This window comes from Aquarana catesbeiana, linkage group LG04 (genome assembly GCF_042186555.1).
Source record: "Aquarana catesbeiana isolate 2022-GZ linkage group LG04, ASM4218655v1, whole genome shotgun sequence".
In the NCBI taxonomy this organism is placed as follows: Eukaryota; Metazoa; Chordata; class Amphibia; order Anura; family Ranidae; genus Aquarana; species Aquarana catesbeiana.
In genome coordinates, this window is record NC_133327.1 from 614,844,484 (window position 1) to 614,866,266 (window position 21,783).

The window sequence follows — 21,783 nt, forward strand, 5'->3', positions numbered from 1 at the left end:
GATGGCAGGGTGTCCCGCTGTCAGTATATGAAACAGCAGGGAGGATTTCCCCATCTACCGTGTGTGTGTATATGAGAAACTCAGCTTAGAGTTTTTTTTTTCCTTTCAGTCGTCTGGTTTAGGAAAGACTGAGCCACGTATGGCCAGCTTTAGTCATCAGTAGCATGTGACCTATGATTTCTTCTTATGTGCAGTCTCCCTGTCAACCAATCTCCCTGCCCTTAGACCAGTGTTTGATTTCTGATCAGTGGCTGTTGTTACTACATCTAAGAACACTTAGGCTCTGTTTCCACTAGTGCGACTTTTCATGCGACTTGGGACTGAAAAGTCGCATGACAAATTGTTTCCAATGATTTCCAATGAGTACCGTTCATATCTGTGCGACTTCAAGTCGCAGCGACTTCAAAGTAGTCCCTGCACTACTTTGGTCCCACTTTGATGCGACTTGAGGTCCATAGATACAGGCATTGCTTCAAATCGCGGTAAAAAGTCGCGGTAAAAAATTGCGGCAAAATCGCGCGACTTTGGGGACGCACTAGTGGAAACATAGCCTTAAGTTTTTTTTGTTTTGTTTTTTTATTCAGAGTTGAAAGTGTTTTAGATCCTGGTTTCTTAAACCTGTAGTTATGCAGGCCACAATTTCAAATGCTCATCCATCAATGCCACTAAAACGTTCTCTGTTAAGCCAAGTTTCTGACATTGGTTCTTTTTTGCCTTGTTGGCTAGAGCTGGTCTAAAGCAGCCTTTTGCAACCAGGATTCTGTAGATCCCTAGGGTTGCTAGGGGTTCCTTGAGCAATGACTGCTGCATGGATAAGTTCCCACTGACACAAGTGATCTCTTTAGCTATCTGTAAGAGGGAGACATTTTTCCCACTGACCAGAAATGTAAGGAGCATTCTTCTCACTTACCATTGCACTAAAGTATAAAGCTGTAGATACAGTAACTATTAGCAGGGGTTCCCTAAGACTAGAAAGCTATTTTAAGGGTTCCTTCATTTTACAAAGGTTGACCGATTTACTGGTCTAATGATTGAATTCATTGTGCCTTAGCAAACTTGTATGATCTTTTTTAGCTTAGTGTATTTGTCTCTGATACTGGTTCATAAACTATGCTGCAACTAAGCCTCTGAGGGTTAAATGGCCTTGCGTTTTTTCCCTCCTTCCTTAGGAACATACTAGCTTTCCCATGATTGGGATTTGCAGGGGCAGATCTTTATTTGAAGTCTGAATGACCTCTATCTAATGGTTTATTTTTATAATTCTGAAGCCTGCTTCAAGGGGATAAGTTTGGTCTTGGGCATTTTTGGAGTGTTTAGCTTTAGAATCCACACTGCAATATTGAAGCCCCCTCTGGCCTATAAGAGTCGTGTGTCTGTTTCCTATCTCCAATGCTTACTTCATGTGGTTCTGATAATTTTTTTTTTTTTTTTTTTTCTTTCTTTTTTTCGTGACGGCTTCCCCTCAGTTTTTGCGGATATAATCAATTTTACATACAAACAGTTTGAGTCTGAACTTTTTTTTAAAAGGATCACTAAACATAAAGCAGAGTTACTTTCCAAGAACAATCACAAATATACAAGTTCCCATATTTACAGGAAATTTAATTTGATGTATGTTTGCTTTATCTTTTATACTACGTGGGCTGACATTTTAGGCTAAAGACCCTGAAAACCAACAATTGACAGTAGATTTACGTGGTACTACTAGAAAAGAATTCAGCTTTGTGTTGGAAAATATCCCTTCTACGTTCATTTCAGGCCTCATACACACTAGGCTCTTAACACTTTTCTCCTGACGGAAGCGTTGTTGAAACCACGCCTAAACCCACTTTTTTTTTTTAGACCCATTCAGGTGCATCAAGCGCTTGGGCATTTGTTCGTTTCATTAGCCAGAATAGTATTTTATTTTGGCCATTGAAATTAACGCTCAAGCGCTAAATGTGCCTAGTGTTTAAGCTTGCTTAGAAACATTGGGTGCTGCTGCGCTTTTTTTTTTTTTTTTTCTGCCCAAATTCTCCTGGAAAAAAAATGCCCTGAACTTCTGTATATCCATGTATTATTTAGCTTGCTTAGATGTCAGCAGGGTGTCCTAATTATAGCACTATGTTCTTGCAGTGCTGGGGTCCTGGGTTGAGTTTTGGAATTGGTGGACATAATTGAGCTATGGCAATATTTATCCACAAATGTAAAATTTTACTTTAAACCTTTTTTAAAATTGAATGTGTTTTTTTTTTTTTTTTTTTTTTTTTTTTTTTTTTTTTTAAGCTTTTATATATCAAAGGAAACCTGTACTGAGTTAAAAAAATATATAGGCTGATAACCTACTTAAAATACTGGGTGCATGGATATCCATAGTTGAATATTTTTGGAGTCATTGACCTAGAACAAGTATAAAGCATATCAAAATGGGAGTGAAGCCAAAACTCCTGATTTTCAGGTCAGCAATTCAAGCCATTGAATTAGGCATGACTATATACTTTGGCCCTTTTTAAAATATATGTAGAACCAAAAGTTTTGGGTTTTCTTTTCGTTTTGGATAGATTAGGGAAGGTTTGGCACGTGTTTTGTTATCAGAAAGTTTCCTCCATTGTAAGATTTCCCCCAACTTCTTTTTTTTTTTTTTTTTTTTTCATTAACCATTCACAAAAACAAAAGGTTTGGCTCCACATATACGTTCATTCTCTTCCACACAAAAACTGGCCAAGCCTCTGTAAGGGTGGTAGAGATGTTCAACTGTAAGTTCCACTTGGCCAGGCCGTGACATGAATGACTCGATGTGAGCTGATGAATATGTAGGCACTATATAAAAAAAGTATATTTTAAGTGGCCTTTAACGCTGTCCTTGTACAAGAGACCCCCACCTAAAAATATGTACACATACAAGCGTGCAGTACATCTACCGCTTTAGAGGCTGCGAGGGGAAAAAGCTTCAACAGGAAGGCAGCATTTTCATTGTTCTGTGGGACTTTTTATTTTTACGCAGAATTGATTGTCCAGTCTGACATCGCCAAGAGATTGATTTGTAGAGCACAGCCACCCTCCCTGTCTCATTTGAATGATCGTAGAATAGAGTATTATTGTGCTCAGTGGCACCATGCAGGGTCTCTCAAAACAGTGATTCTTTTGTGAAAAGATTGGCTTGGGGACTTTGGCAAAACTACTGGTAAGTTTGTTTACAAGAAAACACCCAATACACCCTCAAGGAATGTATTCCATTTTTCTTCACGAGGGATGGATTCCTTTGCGCCGAAAGCGATTTGTGTAAACCTTTTCTTTTCTTTCTTTTCTTCCCGAATGCAGATGCCAGTATGGATGGCAGGGACAGTACTGCGACAAGTGCATTCCTCACCCGGGATGTGTCCATGGCACTTGCACTGAACCATGGCAGTGTCTGTGTGAAACGAATTGGGGTGGTCAGCTCTGTGACAAAGGTATGCTAATCGTACAGCAGACTCTAACCAGGGAAAGCTTTTTCTTTCTTATGTAAAGATGTTATTTATCACATTCCATCATTTACTGGGTTGATGTACAAGATCTGGAAGAAAGGAATATCTGTGTTGCCTATAGCAGTCCTCAAGTACGCCCAACGGGCCATGGTTTTTAGGTTTTCCTTCTTTTTTGCACAGCTGCTTTAAATTAATATCAATGACATGGTATTTATGAGGAGCTATTTTATCGAAGGGAAATTCCCAAAACATGGCCTGTTGGGGGTACTTGAGGACTGAGGTTGAGAACAACTGGCCTCTAGCAACCTATTTTGTTGGTCAGTGCTGGTTGCATTATTGGTTAACTGTAACAGGCTTAAATCACAGCTAAGGCTTAGTTCACACATATGTGTTTTGAACCGCATCCAATTCGTTTGACATGTAAAAGAACATTTCTATTGTGCCTGTTCACATATGTCCGGTGCAGCCAGAGTGTGGATTTTGTGTGAAAGAGTCCTGTCAGTTTTTTGAGCAGTGCGGTCTGGCTCAGGTGCGATTTCAGGCCCGTTGACTTTGGGAACGCTTCTGAATCGCACATGTCCTTCAGTTGTCAACAGGATAAAATCCTGACCTGATGCTGATGCAATCCTGACATGATCCTGATCAACAACTTTGTCAATTAGCTGTGAAAATGGAGCTTCGATTCCCACCACATGTTTGAACCCAGCCTTACAGTGATTGGGTTACGCACATGAGTTTCTAACTTGGGATCAGTACAACTTTTTGGCCAGTTTGGGTTTGATTAAAACTCAGTTGAAATCTTGTGAGTTATTATGCTTCATTCAGATTGGCGTACTAAAGCATACACCTATACAAGGGTAGTGTTTACCTTCATGGGAATGCACTGGTGTTCCATGCATCCATGTGCAGGCAGTCCCACTAATATCAATTGGGATGCAGTGGCTGCTTGGACCCAATTTGACATTTATGTGGGTGCAGTGAGTTCGGGTCATGCACCCACACTGGAATCAAATTGAGAGCAGCAACTATGTCCATGCAGCCATTGTGTCCCAATTGACCTCAGTGGGGACTGCCTGCACAGGGATGCATGGAACACCTGTGCATCCCCGTGCGTGTTAACCCGGCCTTGCACAGGTGTATGTTTTTAGTATGCTCCGTGTGAACGAGGCCTAAAAGTATTGTGTATTAGAACCTCAAATTATAAAAACATTTTATATAAAATAAGAGAGTAAACTGGTGTTGAAATTGGTAAAAGTGAAAGATTTTTTTTTTTTTCTGAATGTCCTGTCCTTTTTTTGGCAGATTTGAACTCCTGTGGAACATATCAGCCTTGTCTAAATGGAGGTACCTGCAGCAACACAGGCCCTGACAAATACCAGTGTTCCTGTCCGGAGGGTTATTCGGGGCAAAACTGTGAAATAGGTCAGTTTTGGAGATTGTTTCAGTGTAGTCATGTGCCCTATATTTTATTTATATATATATATATATATATATATATATATATATATATATATATATATATATATATATATATATATATATATATATATATATATATATATATATATATATATATATATATATATATATATATATATATATATTTTTAATATGTATATTAATAAAAATATATATAAATTTCAATTTTTTTTTTTTATATATTTTATTATTGTATTTATTTTTATGTGCCAACTTCAGGAGCTATTTCAATTGTCCAGACTAGACTTGGAATTGAATGTAGTTGCTATAAGTTACAAGTCTTTAATCCGACATGATAAAGAGGCTAACATGTTTGCAATGCTTAGCTTCCCCCATAGTTCATATATTTACGGGCAAAAGGCATGACTGATTCTGAGACCGAGTCTTGAAAACTTGCACTTTATTCCATAAAAAGGTATCGGTTTAACCCCACACTTTCCACATTTTCTGTGGCGAGTGTTAAGTCTTGTGTTCGTCCCTCTGATACTGGCGTAGTTTAACTGCTGCTGTGACCCCACCCCACCTCCCCTGATTGTATGACGGTGCTGTCTTCTAAGTCTATGGGAATCTGTTAGTCCTGGCTCAGACTCAAGCTGATCTAAGCTATGGCACATTGATCAGGTCAGCTTAGCATGAAAGATTATTTCCTTCTTGTTTGAAGTTGTGTTAAACCAAGCACTGTTAATGAGAATAAGATATAGGAGCATTAGCACTGGTCACATCTTGTGCAGCAAGGTGGTCTGCACATTGGAGAAAACTTTTTTTTTTTTTTTCTCTTTTCCCAGCATCACTTATAAATCTAGTTACATGTCTGTCACTTTTTTAGGTCATTAATGCGCTCTAATCTTTTCAATACAGCTGAACACGCATGTCTGTCTGATCCTTGCCACAATGGTGGAAGCTGCATGGAGACCACGGGAGGCTTTGAATGCAGCTGTGCTCCTGGATGGACCGGACCAACCTGTACCAGCAGTATGTACCCAGTTATAGAGCAGAATTGGTTAAAAAGATAACATAAAATGTACCTTTCCAGTTATGGAACTAGTTGACAGGGAGGTAACCCATAACACGTTAGAATTTTATTAACTAACTGTAAAACTAAAATCTGATTGGTCATCATGGGCTACCTCTCATCAGTATAACACTTTGCACTGCCTTGTTAAGTGTGCTTGTATGTGTGAGATCTGATTTACAAATATTTCTATCTCTTTAGATATTGATGACTGCTCTCCAAACCCATGTGGGCATGGTGGAACCTGCCAGGATCTGGTTGATGGATTTAAATGTATTTGCCCTTCCCAGTGGACTGGCAAGACATGCCAAATAGGTAAAGATCATAATTATCTGTCTTGTATATGTGATCATTCAGGCTGCATTCACACCTGAGCGTTTCAAAGTCGCGCGTTTTTACCACGATTTTGTTCAGGTCACCAATGTAAGAGGCAGAAAAATGCCTGTAATCTGCTCCAAAGGAGCTCATGTTCTTTTTTTGAGCTTGGGGTGTTTTTCGGGCGTTTTGCTTCAGGTGACAAAAAGTTCAGGTGTAAACAGGTGCCATTGAAATGAATGGGATTTTGCTTGTTGGGCGTTTTTCGAGCTGAAAATGCTCAATTGTGATTGCAGCCTCAAATGTACTAACTTAAAGGTTTTTCTTTTTCTCTTTTTTTTTTTTTTTTTTTAAGAAGTATGGGTTTGGAAAAAACATCCATACTGACCGATATGGTACAGCTGTTCCACGTCGGCTCTAAGCCCATGAACTGAGCGATCACTTGACTGCTGATCCATCAGTTCTTGGTCTGCTCAGTGTGCCGAGAGCAGTGATGAAGTTTCTGCTCGTTCAGTGCTTACTGGAACGTCAGGAAAGGGGCAGCTGTAACTGGCTCGCAGCTGCACACTGGGAGGCAGAGACAGCTGTGAGGCAGCAGAGTGGATCCTTACAATATTGTTGGGATCCTTCCATAACTTAGAGCAGCTCTGCCTGCTGTCAGCTGACTTTGGGTCTCAGTAGAGCAAATGTAATGCCGCCATAGACTGTACAAATTACTTTCCTGCAACCATAGATTGCAGGAAAGGAATTCCCATGATTCCCCCATCAACAAAGACAGTGTTGACAGGAATCCCTCCTGCCAAGACATTGTATTCTCCCGGGAAGGGAAGCCATCCCTGCCGGGAGGAGATAGTGATTGCTAGCGGCTATAACAGCTGCTAGCGATAATCGCAAGTGAATCTGGCAAGCTGGTTGTACCCGAGTTGATCACTCGATCAACTTAGTACATTCAGCCTACCCACACGTTTCCAATCTCGGCAGGTTCCTGCTGAATCGGCTGAGATTCGAACACTTTATGGCCGGCCTAAGTGCACTCTTGTGACCCACAAGAGATGTATGGTTTGGCCATATTTCACTTTTAAATGCAAATTGCTCATTGTAAACATTTGCTAAAATCAGTGGAAATTTTCATATACACCATTTTAGTCTTGGGAGAGGCTGATGACTTTATTTTGTTCTTCCTGTTGTGTAGAATTGCCCGTCGGCGATTTGTCAGCCAATTATTTTGGTGTTCGTTTTTTATTATTAATAATATTATTATAATTATTATTATTATTATTATTATTCATTTTTTTTTTTTTTTTTTTGCACTGCATTTTATTATTAAATCGCTCTTGTCAACCTAATTTTAGCTTGCAAATTTTTTTAAAATGACTAATATTTTCAATATAATCTAGGGTTTCTTTTGATGGGTTTTTTAACTTGTTAATTGAATAGCTGTATTTGTCGTCTTGTATTTTTTTTTTTTTTTTTTTAACTGTATAACGATTGTATTTACTTGAAATGTTTCTCTCTAACCCCAGAATTTTTTTTATTTTTTCCTCTTTTTATTGACCATAAAACTACCCCCCCATGCTATGAGAATGATGGGGTTCTAGTTACAGTGCCTCTAGCCATGGCAGGTTGAGATCCAGCATGAACCATAAATAAATGAGTATGTTTAAACTAAGTAGCGCACTCTGGAAAAGCATTTAACGTGAGCCTATGCTCTCCCCTGCTTGGTCCTGTGGGAAAGTTGCTGTATCTTTTCAGCCGTGTCAACTCCCACAGACCAAGGAGTTTACAGCTGGGTTCCAAAATGTGGATGATCTCATGAAGAATGACTTGTCTGCATTCTTTATGAAACTCTCTAATCTGGCTGACAATAGTGAAGGAAGTTCCCCTCTGCAATGCTCAATTGCCTCTTACTGTTCTTAATGAGCAATCGGGCAAATACCAGCAAATTAAAGGAGCTGGTTTAAGTCTGCCAAAAAAAAAAAAGTCTCACCTTACAGGCAAATGTGAGCACGTTTCTGTTCTCTATGTAGCTGAGGCTAGGAAGAAGCCAGTTCAAAGGTTACCCTTCCATATATTCATAGGAAATTAGGATGGAGGCACACAATAAGCCCTGGGATTACTGGAGCCTTATATGTATGTATGGGTCTGGGAAACTAAACGCACAAAGCTTATTTGTTTTTTGGGGTTATTTTCTTCCTCTCACGTACTTGGGAAGAAGTTGAAGACCCCACCATATGTGTACATATATTGAACTGTATGCTTTAAGCTGTTATTACAGTCTATTGCAACTTGAAATTCATACATTGGCCAAAGATGCTGACATGAGTATAAACAATCATTGTCTTATTGGGGCATTTACCTAAGCTAATGCATAAAAGGGGTGGCCTTGCTCACAGCAACTAGATTCCTTTGTTTTACTAGAAACAAAAGTTGCATGTCGATGTGGAAAGTGCTATTAATGTACCCTTTACCCTTTCGTAGAAGTGACTCAGGTCTAACAAAAGTACCCTTTGCACTGCAGCACGTTATATCACGTCTACGTTTTCTTTGTCAGGTCTTTCTTGCCTTCCCAAATTCAGGAACTTCACTCTTACTTTTACTTGCCCTAAAGTGGTAATAAATCGCGGCAGTTTAAAAAAAAAAAAAAAAAAAGCCTGTAAGGCAATTGCATAATGTGCTAGTATGCATCGCATACTAGCATATTATGAAATGCTTGCCTTAAAACGAAGCCCTCCAGTGCCGCACTGTCACCGCTGATCTCTTCCCCCGGTCTGTCTTTTCAGGTTGGTGGGCTCCAGTGGTGTTCGTGGCCGGAGCCACGATGATGGAGCCCTCAATTCCAGCATGAAGGTCCGGAACGGTATGCTGGACCTTCAGAGCGCATGCACCGGTGAAGTCACCAGCTGCATCCAGGGTGAATATCTCCTAAATGTGCACAGTTTAGAAGATATTAATTTTACCTACGGGTAAGCCTTTATTATAGGCTTACCTGTAGGTAAAAATCACAAAGCGCTGTTTACTACCACTTTAGGGCTGGTACACATGGGCCGAATATCAGCCGGTTCAATAGAAACCAGCCATCGTACGGCCCATGTGTACAGTAGCCTGAATGGGCATGCTTCAACATCAGCAGCCGATTGGCGCTTGCAGCCAATGGTTGTGAGCACTGACCAGTGTGTTCTGGGGCAGTAGTCCCACTGCCAGAACACAATAGCTCAGCGGGGGGGAGATTGCAGTACTAACATCACATAGTTAGTACAGCAAAAGCCTCCTCAGTGTGTGTGGTGGTGGTGTTATGTTTTTTTTCTCTTCAGCCCGCTGGGTTGAAGGTGGGGGGGGGGGGGGGGAACGTGCCAGGCTTTAGTGACCAGTGTTTTTAAGAGAAATGGAAATCTAACACGCTACAGGAGATTTTGGAAAAGTAGTAATAGGGGATGTAGTCCAATAGGTATGCATATTTCAGGGTCCAGGTTGGAATTTACCCTCCCTTTAGGACTGTAGGATCTCCCCATCGCGACAAAGATTACATTAAAGTGGTAAACCCTTACATATAGCCAGTGAAGTGACTAAGGTGATACACAGAGATGAGACAATTCTTCATACACAAGTTGTACCTGTTTTATCAGCTGTTTTCTTTTCTCTACATCCGATCAAAGTCCAGAATTTTTTAAAGCTTGTCTGAGCTGTCAGAAAAAACAGCGGAGAGGTGAAGATACACACTGCAGAGCTCAGTGATAAGAGCTCTGAGAGCTGATTGGAGGGAATAGACACACCCCCTTCACAAAGCACACAGGAACAGAGCTGAGGCTGTCAATCGGCTGGAGCTCCCTCCCCTGTCACCATTTTTCTCTGTGTCAGGAAAACTTATTAGAAGTGATTCATGCAGATAGCAGAGGAAGGAAGCAACAGATAGAAATGACACTTGGTGCTCTGGAGTGAGACAAGTACACACTATAGAGGGATATGCTTTGTTCATATTTCATGTCTGAGGTTTACAACCACTTTGAATCCTCTACCGCTTGGGTTGGAGATTGACTGACTGTGAATTAAAGACCAGACCCACAGACTATGAAGCTGCAGGTTATTTTATTGGATGGAGGAATCTGATAAGACTACACTGGAAAATGTGGCTAGGTTTTACAACACCTGGAATGCTATTTTCTAGTATCTGAGGTTTAGACAACTAACCAATTTATTTTTATTTTTCTTCCTTGTAAGATGCAAACGAGTGCGAAGTCAAACCCTGTGTAAATGCAAATTCTTGCAGAAACCTCATTGGCGGCTACTATTGCGACTGCATCCCTGGCTGGACGGGTCAAAATTGTGACATCAGTAAGTATAGCTTCCCAATGACTTAATATTGTTCCAACCACCCTACCACAAAACTTGGTGGGGGATGGAACATAGGGACTTTAAATGTGCCACAACACATATACGTAAAAGTTAGCTTTATTATAACATTCAAATTTGGTTAAACTCCTCAACCATGAAATCGCCATATCTACTATAGCACAGACATGATGTATTCATCTCTCCCAAAGTGGTATGGTGGATCGACGCGTTTCATATATAGCTTGCTGCTTCAGGATCCACTTGCTTGAATGAATGTGCCAATAAATATCATCTGGATGGAGTCCACCTGGCCAAGGACCAATGATAAGACAATATCACAATCTTCCATCAATGAGGTCTGTCTCCAATGGCTTAACCAAATAACGGGTGATGCCAGACAGAATAGCTATCCTCAAATTGGCCAAAAAACCAAAGGAAAAATCACACCGGTATATCCAGAAATCATAGGGTACAGTCATTCCCCGATCTTCTGTGACATTTCCTCTCCTACTGGCAACACATAAACCGTCATCCTCATACAATATAGCACCCTGGCCAATGCTTCCCAATGACCTTTACTTGTCTGCGTGCCAACTTGGGCTATGTGTTCAATGGTTTGCTGAGACATAACTGCTGCTTGAAAACTGTGTAATCCTCTTCTAATTGGCTTTAATGAGTACCACATGATCTGTACACCTTTTGTCCTCCGAGGAGGCAGACGTTTTAAAATAAGCCAGGGCATGTCCATTTAATGGTTCACCTCCTAACCATGTAAATGGGTACTTCATAGTGCCTTTTCTGATCAAGGTAATTGGATCCAGGATAGGAAAGTTTCCAACCAGGGGCCACCATTCAGCAAGCAGGTTGCATGATGGCTGTGCCAGTAGACATAACTTCTGTACAGAGGAAACCAATCTGCAATTGTAAGCAAAGGAACATCAAGATTTAACCTAGACCTATTTTAAGACTAATGCCCCCTCCCTCTCAAAAACTAGAACATCTAAATCAGTTGATATAATTTAAGGAAAAAGGGAGTTGTCTGCCTGGAAAGAAAATATACAATTTTATCAAACTTATTAGTCTGTAGTATGGTCACGTTCTGATAACATGGCGAAAACAATGATGTGAAGTTTTTAGCAAACTCCTGGAAGAATTGCTTCAAGGTCCCCACCCTTTAAAATAACCTTATCTAAAGGAAAGGATGCAGGAAACTCAACAAAAGCTCTATCTAACTGCAGTTATAGAGGTTTACACTTTTTTCAGCATCATTTCAAGTGTGTATAGTTTTAAATGATCCACAATCTCAAGTGTCTTTTGTGTAGTATTTATATAGTTTCTGCTCTCGTCTGTCCCTCGTCTAGATATCAACGATTGCATCGACCAGTGCCAGCATGGGGGAACTTGCAGGGTATGTAAATTATATATTTTTCTTCCTTATGTTCATTTAAAGTGAATATGCTTTGGTTGCAAGGGATGCAAAGCACTTGAATCGCCCGAATGGCTTATTTTATCTCTTGGGCAATCCACCAGTAAGATATCTCAGCTGGAGTTCACAGCTTACTCCCCTCAGCTCATCCTACATGGAATATAGCAAGGGAATCTTGCTTCACCTGTTACAGTAAAGCAAACTTGTCATTTAATACTGGATTCTAACTTCTCCTTTAAAATGCTAGCTCCTTGGCTGTAATGCAGGCCATACACAGAGCTAATTAAATTCGCTGGGTTCCCCCATCAGTACAGACAGTGTTAACAGAGGAATCCCTTCCGCTGAGCCATTGTATTCGGTCAGTGGGGGAAGCCATTCCCGTCTGGAGAAGATGGTAATTACTGCTAGTGCCTGTACCAGCCGCTAGCAATAATCGCATTTAAAATCCAGCAGGCTGGTTGTACCCAAGTTGATCGATCAACTTGGTACATTCAGTCTGCCCATATACATGGGTCAAATCTCGGATGGTTCCTGCTGAAACAGCTGAGATTTGAACTGTATGGCAGGCAACTTGGCCTCTGATCACAATACTTTGTGCTACTGACCTAGAATTACTATGCAGATAAGGATTCCTGCGATGTTGCATACCTGCTCTGGGTCACTTACTCAAAGTATTAAAGCCAGAGGATCAGCATAACAACCAGGCAACCTGCGTTTTTTTTTTTTTTTCTTCTAGTTCACTTTTAAGAAATGTAAGTAAGCTTAAGATGTTCTGATCCTATTGTAATGGCTGTGCAAGTTACTGGGAACCATTTATTACCCCAAATATGGGTGTAACATGATGCGAAAGATGGAGTTGGCCTTTAAGTGTTTTGGGTGGGCTGTGGCTTAAAATGGTTATTTTGTTGGGGTGTGTGTGTGTGTGTGTGTGTTTTTTTTTTTTTTTTTTGTTTTTTTTTTTTTTTTTTTTGTTTTTTTTTATTTAATGGAGGGAAAACCACGGCTTTAGATATTATATTTTGTGGTTTTGCGGATGTTTCTTGTGTTCTTTCGAACACATTATTGTTAATTCTAAGTAAACAGCATTCCTTTTGTTTCAACTTTTGTCAACTGCAGGACTTGGTTAATGGATTTCGCTGTATCTGTCCGCCCGGCTATGCAGGGGAGCGCTGTGAGAAAGACGTCAATGAATGTGCCAGCAACCCTTGTATGAATGGGGGTCACTGCCAGGATGAAATCAATGGATTTCAATGTCTCTGTCCCGCTGGTTTCTCTGGAAACCTCTGTCAGGTGAGCGCTGGTGAAATGCAAACCTTCCTGGATTGTTCTAAGACCAACAGCCCCCCCCTTTTTTTTTTTTTTCTTCTAATGATTTGTACACCAAATACCTTATGTTCAGTGAGGCTTGCTACATAGTCATACTCCTTACAGCTGTCTGCCAATAAAGTGTTGGTCTGGGAAAAGGGGGGTGGGTGGAGGGTGAGCCAGGGAAATCGAATCCATTAAGTTAAACAGATCACAAATGTTTTTGTGTTAAAGTTTGGTTATATGTTCCTCGCTGGCCTTTGGTGACTGTTTTATATCCTGGATGTCTCCTTAGATCTAGGCAGTGCAGAGCTGTGCATTCTGCTTTAAGTAAAATTAATGGAGGCAGCTAGATGAAAAGGTCAGATTCCAGAGTCTGTTCTCTTTAGCATTGAATAGGGTAATAATAAAACCTTTGTTTTTTTTTTTTTTTTTGCTTCTGCTTTCCCCTCCAACATTTACAGTTGGACATAGATTACTGCAAGCCCAACCCTTGCCAGAACGGAGCCCAGTGCTTTAATCTCGCCACCGATTACTTCTGTAACTGCTCCGAGGACTACGAAGGAAAGAACTGCTCGCAATTAAAAGATCACTGCCGCACTACTCCCTGCGAAGGTATGTGCCGCTGCTTGACGCATGCTGGGCTCTCAGCAAGCACTCATGGGTGCAGTGACTGTGAAAGCGCTGGTGAACCACACAGGGTGATAATAAAATCCAGCTGTGCCCAGCTAGTTAAGTGATTAGTGTGTAGTAAGGTTTGCAAGGTCTTGGTGGGAGCGGAGGTCAAGCGAGCAGCGACAATTAAGTGTGTGCTGCATTTTATGAGTTATTTTGGGCTTAAGTAAGGAAAAAAATGTGATGCAAGATTTAAAAAAAAAAAAAAAAAAAAAATCTTAAACCTTTATTGTAAAAATGACTTGCTTATAGAACCACGCATAATCTTACAATGATACATTAAGGGATTTTCCACTTTTAGCAGCTCCTCCACAGCTTGACATTGATAAGGAGCATTAAACGTTTGATCAAAAGACCTAGAAATCATATTTTTTAGTACAGATAAAGGTAGTAAAAACTACCTACAATTTCTTAAAACACAAATCGCTTTCAGATTTTCATTGCATGTCCGCATATTGGTTGACCATTTAGTTGTGTATTTTTTTTTTTTTTTCAAAGCTTCTTCTGGGCTTCTGTAAGCAAAGCACTGAAATGTGTGCAGAAATCAATAACCAATCAGATTATTGCGGTCAGACCAGTGATAAGTGAACATTGGTTGCTGTGGGTTAGAGCATGTTGCCTTAAAGTAGTACTTTTTATTTTGGATATAATAATGGAGGGTTATAGCCCCTGTCAGTTTTGCAATCTGTGTCCCACTGGGGAGATTTAATAACTTTTTTTTTTTTTCCATAGCTAAAATGGGAAAAGAGAGGAAATCTCTGCAAATTAAGGGAAACCCTTGCCCCCCCCCCCACAGGTTCCCACAATATTACTTTCCTGGAGACAATCCAAAATTTGGAATTTTCTTTTGCTTTCACATTCAATAATCAGGACAAATAGGGGGAATCTCCTTAACAGAGGGCACAGATGGCAATAAAGACCTGACACAGGGGTTCTGATCCCTGTCCACTCCTATTTAAAACAAAAAGTCAAATTGTAAGTTTGGAAATTATTCGTTATCTTAAAAATAAAAAAAATCATGATTCTTTCTGGTCTTCTCCCCACTTTCAGTGATTGACAGCTGTACAGTTGCAGTGGCTTCCAACAATACCCCAGAGGGTGTGAGGTACATTTCCTCCAATGTGTGTGGACCACATGGCAAATGCAAGAGCCAACCTGGAGGCAAATTTACCTGCGAGTGCAACAAGGGCTTCACTGGCGCATACTGTCATGAAAGTAAGTGGTCCACCATACCTCATTTCAAGGTATACCCTTGTGATTGCAGAGTACAAGAAACACATTCTTTTTATGAGTTACCTAAGCAAAGTCCCAGACCATACCCGGGTAACCCTTTTATTGCAAACCCGGGTAACCCTTTTATTGCAAACCGTAACATACCAACATGCTCAATGCTTTAGCCAGCCTCTTATTATCGCCTATTTTTATTAGCGGGCAGTACAATGGTTAGCACTTCTGCCTGGCAGTAGTAGGTCGTTTGTTTGAATCCCAACAATTACACCACCTGCCTGGAGTTTGCATGTTCTCCCTGTGCATGTGTGGTTTTCCTCCCACACTCCAAAGACCACCTGGTAGGTTAATTGGCTCCTGTCTAAACTGGTCCTAGTTTGTGAATGTGAGTTAGAGACCTTAGATTGTAAGCTCCTTCAGGACAGGGGCTGATGATTTCAGATTTGTCATCAGTTATTATTGCATACACCTCTATATTGTTACTACCACTGTTTGTTGCCTGCAGCAGTTCTTGTGAATGTGTGTATTCTATGTTGTGCCTAATTGACCTACTTGTTCTTGTAGACATCAATGACTGTGAAAGCAGCCCATGTAAGAATGGAGGAACATGCATTGATGGGGTGAACTCCTTCAAATGTATTTGTAGTGAAGGATGGGAGGGAACCTACTGCGAAATAGGTGAGTTTGCTTATCTGGATTGGCATGTTATACTGTTAATCCACAGTAGGATTTTGATTAGTCAGCACTACAAAATTTACCAAAATATGCAATGAGTGTTAAATAACCATTTATGCAAAATACAATGAATAGGCTTAATACATAGCTATGGGTTGAACTGACTATTCAGAACATTTCAGTTTTTAGGAGTCCTGTAGCTAAATGCTTTAACAATGCTGTATGGGCCATTTGTAATAAGTCAGATATCAAGAATAATTCATTTATACAAATTATGTGAATGTACAAAATATATATGGAAAGTGCTGCGCATATTGACGCTCTATAGAAGTACCTGTAATATAATAAAATATTACCATCAGGGATGAATTGACGGTGTTGGCATCCTGCACTTTGCATAGCAGCACTATGTTTAGCATGAATGCTTTTGCAGTTCTTAGACATGTATATTCTCCATTGTTTTTAAGTTATTGCGTTCCCCCTCAAAATCAAACCTACATACATGTATAGATTGCTTTCATTCAGCCAGTGGATAAAACAAATAAATCAGATTCCTCTTTTCATGCTAACCATGCACATGGACAAATCCTGCTGCTGGATATTCTATTCTGACAGCTGGCACCACTGGCTGTCGGAATACCCAAACAGTGCCTGTGGCTGGTTGAATATAGGCGATGTTTAGCCAACAGCTTTCTGATTTTGCTCCTTCGCCAAAAGTCAATTGAAGGAAAGAGCGGTCCTGGCAGAGCCATACACTGCTTTAATTCCGGCTAAACTGGTCAGAATCTGAGCTATGTATGGCCAGCTTTACTGTGAAATGGAACATTCTTTAAAGGGTTTGTTCTGATGCTCTCTGTAAAAGGCTGCAGCATTTGTCATCACTATATACATAAATAAATAGAACAAACTTTACTTGCTGTGATGCTGATGTCGGCAGTCTTCATGTTTTGTATCTCACCATGTGCCGTCTTTTGTTGCTGTTGTTTTAGACATAAATAACTGCAGTAAAAATTCTTGCCACAATGGAGGTACTTGTCGGGACTTGGTTAATGATTTCTACTGTGAATGCAAGAATGGATGGAAAGGAAAGACCTGCCACTCCCGTAAGTGTGTGTGTGTTTGTAACTGGAGCTAAAACTTTGTGTTGTGAGTGCTCATCCCGATAACCATATTCTGGTTCTTGCAGAGGACAGTCAATGCGATGAGAACACCTGCAACAATGGGGGCACCTGCTATGACCAGGGGGATACATTTAAGTGCATGTGTTCTCCTGGATGGGAAGGCACCACTTGTAACATTGGTAAGTGTCTGTAGTTATGGCTTCCTAAATGTCCCCGATTAGAGATTTTCTTTTCCCTTTACTTAATTGGGTGAAAGTCAAAGCTTACACAGAAATTTGGAGAGGGGACTGAATGAATCCCTGGATTAGGTGGCGGGAGAGTAAAGGCTAGGCTTACATTCGCAGCAGTGCTTAAAGTGGAATTACACTGCGTCTGAGCACCCAGAAACACTATTTAATTAATTTTTAATACCCAAAGAAAACTCGCCTGTCTCCATGCTTTATTTTGCTGAGAACTCCTCTTGAAAAACGCCTAGCATTTCTGGTTGTGGCCATCTTGAGTAAGGGCACATGATTCATGTAGCATTTACTTCCTGGAATCTACCTGCCCTTAGCTCAGGTACACAGGCAAAAGCGTGTGCTTAGCTGAGAAAACCCCTCCTCCCTTCCTAAAGACTCCTGGGATGTATGACATAACTTGCCTAGGCATGGAAGCCAAGAAGTAACTGAATAAAAATGAATAATAAAAAAAGTAATATACCTTCATATCTGTTTACCAATGCTAGCAGCATGAGGATTAAAAATAGTCAATGTTGGTCCAGAAAGTGAAGTTCTGATTTCTTACCCCTATCTCCTCCCAAAAAAAGCCGGTGTTTTTGCCATCCCCTCATTTTTAAGTGTACATGAGCACTTGGGGCCTTCCTTCCTAGGTGGGTATCAAAAAAAAAAAAAAAAAACATTCAGCCTTGCAAAACTTAATGGTTTGGAAACGTCCACCAGTGCTCCCCACCCAAAACTGATAACATGCTGAAATGGATTAAGTCCTGCAGGTGTGTATGTGTATATTATTATACTTTACTTGGGTTGTGTTATATTAAAAGCAAGGACTTCATTACAGGAGTACTATATTGAGAATTGAACTAGGCTGTTTTCTTTTCTGACTGTCCCGTTCCCCTCTCAGCTCTCATGCTTTCTTTATATTGTATTCCTCATAGCAAGAAACAGCAGTTGTTTGCCAAGTCCTTGCTTCAACGGTGGAACTTGTGTTGTCCGCGGGGACACTTTCACTTGCGTCTGCAAAGAAGGCTGGGAAGGCCCAACATGCTTTCAGAGTAAGTCTGCTTTACTGAGCTTTTGCTGGAAGGGGGAGAGCAGTCCACATCTAGACAATTAGCTCATCCTGCCACCCCCTGTACCTTTTAAATTGAAAGCAGAAGTTGGAAACATTTGATATTGACTTCAGCATCACCTGAATCATGTTTTGCTATAACATTAAGTAACAGAGGCTGAACCTGGTCATGAGAAAGTTTCGGATGAGATAACCAGAGACAGATGTTGCCCCCATGTTTTCCTGCATTCTCAGCCAACAGCACGCCTGCTTCCCCTCACTTTCATCCAGTCTGCCCCCCTTCCTTTATACAAGAGGTCTTCCTGTGTTTGCAGTTTTATGTATGCTGTTTGATTTTAATTACAATCCACAGGCCCTATATCATTTTAATTTGTGCTTATGATTTGTGTTTGCAGATACCAACGACTGCAACCCACATCCATGGTAAGTAAAACAGACCCACTGCCACAAATACCATTAAGCTATTCTTGCGTCATTATACATCTGGATGATGATGATTGGAGGTGATAAGTGTCAGAGGTGCTTGAAGGAAGGAACTTGCTAGGACACTTCAAATGCTGACATACAACTACATCTTTATCCTTCACTAATCGGGAACGTGTATAGAGTATCCTGATGCTTGATTGGCTGTATACCCTTCTTTATTTTTTTTTTCTCTCCATGGTCTGTGGCATACATAGTAATTGAATAGACTTAAAGGTGACACCTGTGGAGCTTGCACACTCAAAAAGGTCTATAAGGGTACCTTCCTTTGCTTTAAAAAGTTCCCTTTAAAGGCCAAGTATAGCCGAAAGTGATATTTCAGATTTATGTGGATGCAAGCAGGTGCTGGCATCAGATGTACAATCTCATTTTTTTCTGTAGAGAGAGTAAAAGCTGCCACATTTTGGAATAAAAAAAAAAAAAACGGGGGCTAAATTGAGTAGACCTACACCATTAGATTAACGAGAGCTGCTTTGGCTTAATAAGGTGTCTTCAAATATTTTATCCCTGAGGCCAGAGGACATGCTCAGAAGTATTGCAATTTTAAAATCATGAATGGAAGGAATTCTAGAACAGTTTAGGGCCTCCTCCAGGTTGATGTGCCCGAACAAGTGGACTGGGGTCCCATTGCTTGGATTAGTATTGGCTTCACTGTAGGAGGGGATTGAACTTAGACTGTCATGTGATGGCGAATCTCCCTTGTTATGTCCAAGAAACCATCTAATGTCATGGGGGTAAAAATTGTTTTGAACGGGTTAATCCTTTAATAACTGTACACAGAATCACCTGGGGTTGACAATAGAGGCCAGCATTTTCAGATTTCAGCAGTCAGTTGTAGTTGGACTTGCGTGATTCTGTTGCTATAGGTTACTATGCATTACACATTTTATATCTTACTAAATACACATTTAGCGTTTTTTTTTTATTTAGCAAATGGTACCAATGTTCATACAAGAGCTGCAGTGCATTTTATTAACCACTTAAGGACTAGCCTCGTTTTGAGATTTTGGTGTTTACAAGTTTAAAACCGTTTTTTTTGCTAGTAAATTACTTAGAACCTCCAAACATTATATATTGTATTGTAATATATTTTGTGTTTTTTTTTTCTAACACCTTAGAGAATAAAATGGTGGTCATTGCAATACTTTTTTTCACACCGTCAAACATTGCATGTAAACATTCCTTGTAATAGAAAAAAAGCATGACAGGTCCTCTTAAATATGAGATCTGGGGTCAAAAAGACCTCAGATCTCATATTTGGGCTTAAATGCAATATTAAAAAAGACAACAGAAAAATGTGCCTTTTAAGACGTATGGGCGGAAGTGATGTTTTGACGTCGCTTCTACCCTACTATAGTATGGCGACGGGTGGGCACCATCTTCCCCTCACTCATCTCCATACACAGATACGGACAGGTCCTGATCTCCTCCGCCACTGCCGACGGCTCCGGTAATCGGCGAAGGGCGCGGGAGAGCGGCGGGCGGGGGGGTGGCACATCTCCCGTGGCCGATAACGGTGATCTTGCAGTGAATCCGCCGCAGAGACCACCATTATTGTAAACAGAACCGCTGGCTCTAAAGATGGATACCTCGGTTGTGGCAGCAGCTGCTGCCGTTACCAAGATATCCATCGTCGAACTGCCGACGTATATGTACATGAGTCGGTTGGTAAGTGGTTAAAGCTGAAGTAAACCCGTCGCGCTTTTTTTTTTTTTTTTTTTTTTGAAAAAAAAAAAAGTTTCAAGTTTCAGAAAACCATTACATACCTGGCGTGTTCTGGGAATGTAACTGTCACATTGGTTGTGCTCTTAAAAAAAACTGTAAAGCTTTTCAATGGCTGGTGTCACATGTGCAGCGTCATGGCAGTTGAAGATTAAACAGAGGCCAAGATGGCAGCTTCATTTGCTGAAAACGATCGGAGGGTTTACTTCCACATTAAAGGATGTATTCAAATGCTCTGTGCAGAACCTTTATTCCTGCTGTTGGCATTCTTTATAATATTTTAATTTGTAGATGTGTAATAACTGTAATTTTATAGCCAGACAAGCATGGACTGCTATAAAGGCAGCCTAACAATTTCTGTAAAGAGTGCCAATTATCTTGTCACCTTCTTCTTCTTTTTTTTTTTTTTTTTTTTTTTTTTTTTCACATTCCGAACACAATATTAATGTCTGTTTAAAAGGAAAAATGCAAGTTGCAGTTTAAAAATCATGTAACTGTTTTGGTTTTGAAATGTTTTCTAAATTTTTTTTTTTTTTTTATTTTTATTTTTTTCCAGCTACAACAGTGGAACATGTGTCGATGGGGACAACTGGTATCGATGCGAATGTGCACCCGGATTTGCTGGTCCAGACTGTAGAATTAGTAAGTATTGCTGTTGTGTATTGAAAAAATCGCACACACAAATGTTTGTGAAAGGTGAAAATGTTGGGTTAATGGAATGCTCCCAGCTATTTAATGCACTCTGGTCTCACTAAGTTTTTAAATTGAAGACCATGTTGTTTAACTCTTCCCGGGAACTGGGGCCAATTGGTACCTGGAGGTGAAAAGGCTCTGTTATAAGAAATTCTAGTTCACGGAATTCTACTACTGTGTAGGGCAGTGGTTCTCAACAGTTCTCTTGCAAACCTGGCCTGTTGGGTCCTGAGGACAGGAGTTGAGAACCACTGGTGTAGGGGGTGACAGATCCTCATAAAATAAGATTTAAGTGGCCTTCATCTATAGACTGTGGCATTTAAATTGACCATTACCAGCCAGATGTCTATAAGGCAACACCTCAGAATGTTCCCAGACTTCAGCTGGGCTAGATATTGTTGGGACCGGTGGCAACGGGCTTGTTTTCAACTGCACCAGTTTGAGTCGCTTAGACTTTGATTTTTAAAGACCACTTATGTCAGTTGGTCTAATGTGTGAAAGTTTAAAGAGAAAATTTTATGTTGCCTATAGCAGCCTATCAAATTATTTTCCTTTTCATGTTTCTCATCCCAGTTACACAATAAAAAA

The 21,783-nt window shown here is 40.4% G+C and overlaps 1 protein-coding gene across 1 annotated transcript in view; it reads left to right on the top strand.

Annotated features, from left to right (window-relative positions):
• JAG1 (jagged canonical Notch ligand 1) overlaps nucleotides 1-21,783 on the top strand; it is an 82,052-nt gene that overhangs the window by 47,325 nt on the left and 12,944 nt on the right. Inside the window, exons 6-20 of the mRNA XM_073628267.1 lie at nucleotides 3,301-3,431; nucleotides 4,749-4,868; nucleotides 5,784-5,897; nucleotides 6,139-6,252; nucleotides 10,468-10,581; nucleotides 11,943-11,989; nucleotides 13,124-13,297; nucleotides 13,777-13,927; nucleotides 15,038-15,202; nucleotides 15,779-15,892; nucleotides 16,879-16,992; nucleotides 17,076-17,189; nucleotides 18,164-18,280; nucleotides 18,693-18,720; nucleotides 21,059-21,144. Coding sequence (XP_073484368.1) covers nucleotides 3,301-3,431; nucleotides 4,749-4,868; nucleotides 5,784-5,897; nucleotides 6,139-6,252; nucleotides 10,468-10,581; nucleotides 11,943-11,989; nucleotides 13,124-13,297; nucleotides 13,777-13,927; nucleotides 15,038-15,202; nucleotides 15,779-15,892; nucleotides 16,879-16,992; nucleotides 17,076-17,189; nucleotides 18,164-18,280; nucleotides 18,693-18,720; nucleotides 21,059-21,144 — 1,703 coding nt within the window. The remainder of the gene's footprint in view (nucleotides 1-3,300; nucleotides 3,432-4,748; nucleotides 4,869-5,783; nucleotides 5,898-6,138; nucleotides 6,253-10,467; nucleotides 10,582-11,942; nucleotides 11,990-13,123; nucleotides 13,298-13,776; nucleotides 13,928-15,037; nucleotides 15,203-15,778; nucleotides 15,893-16,878; nucleotides 16,993-17,075; nucleotides 17,190-18,163; nucleotides 18,281-18,692; nucleotides 18,721-21,058; nucleotides 21,145-21,783) is intronic.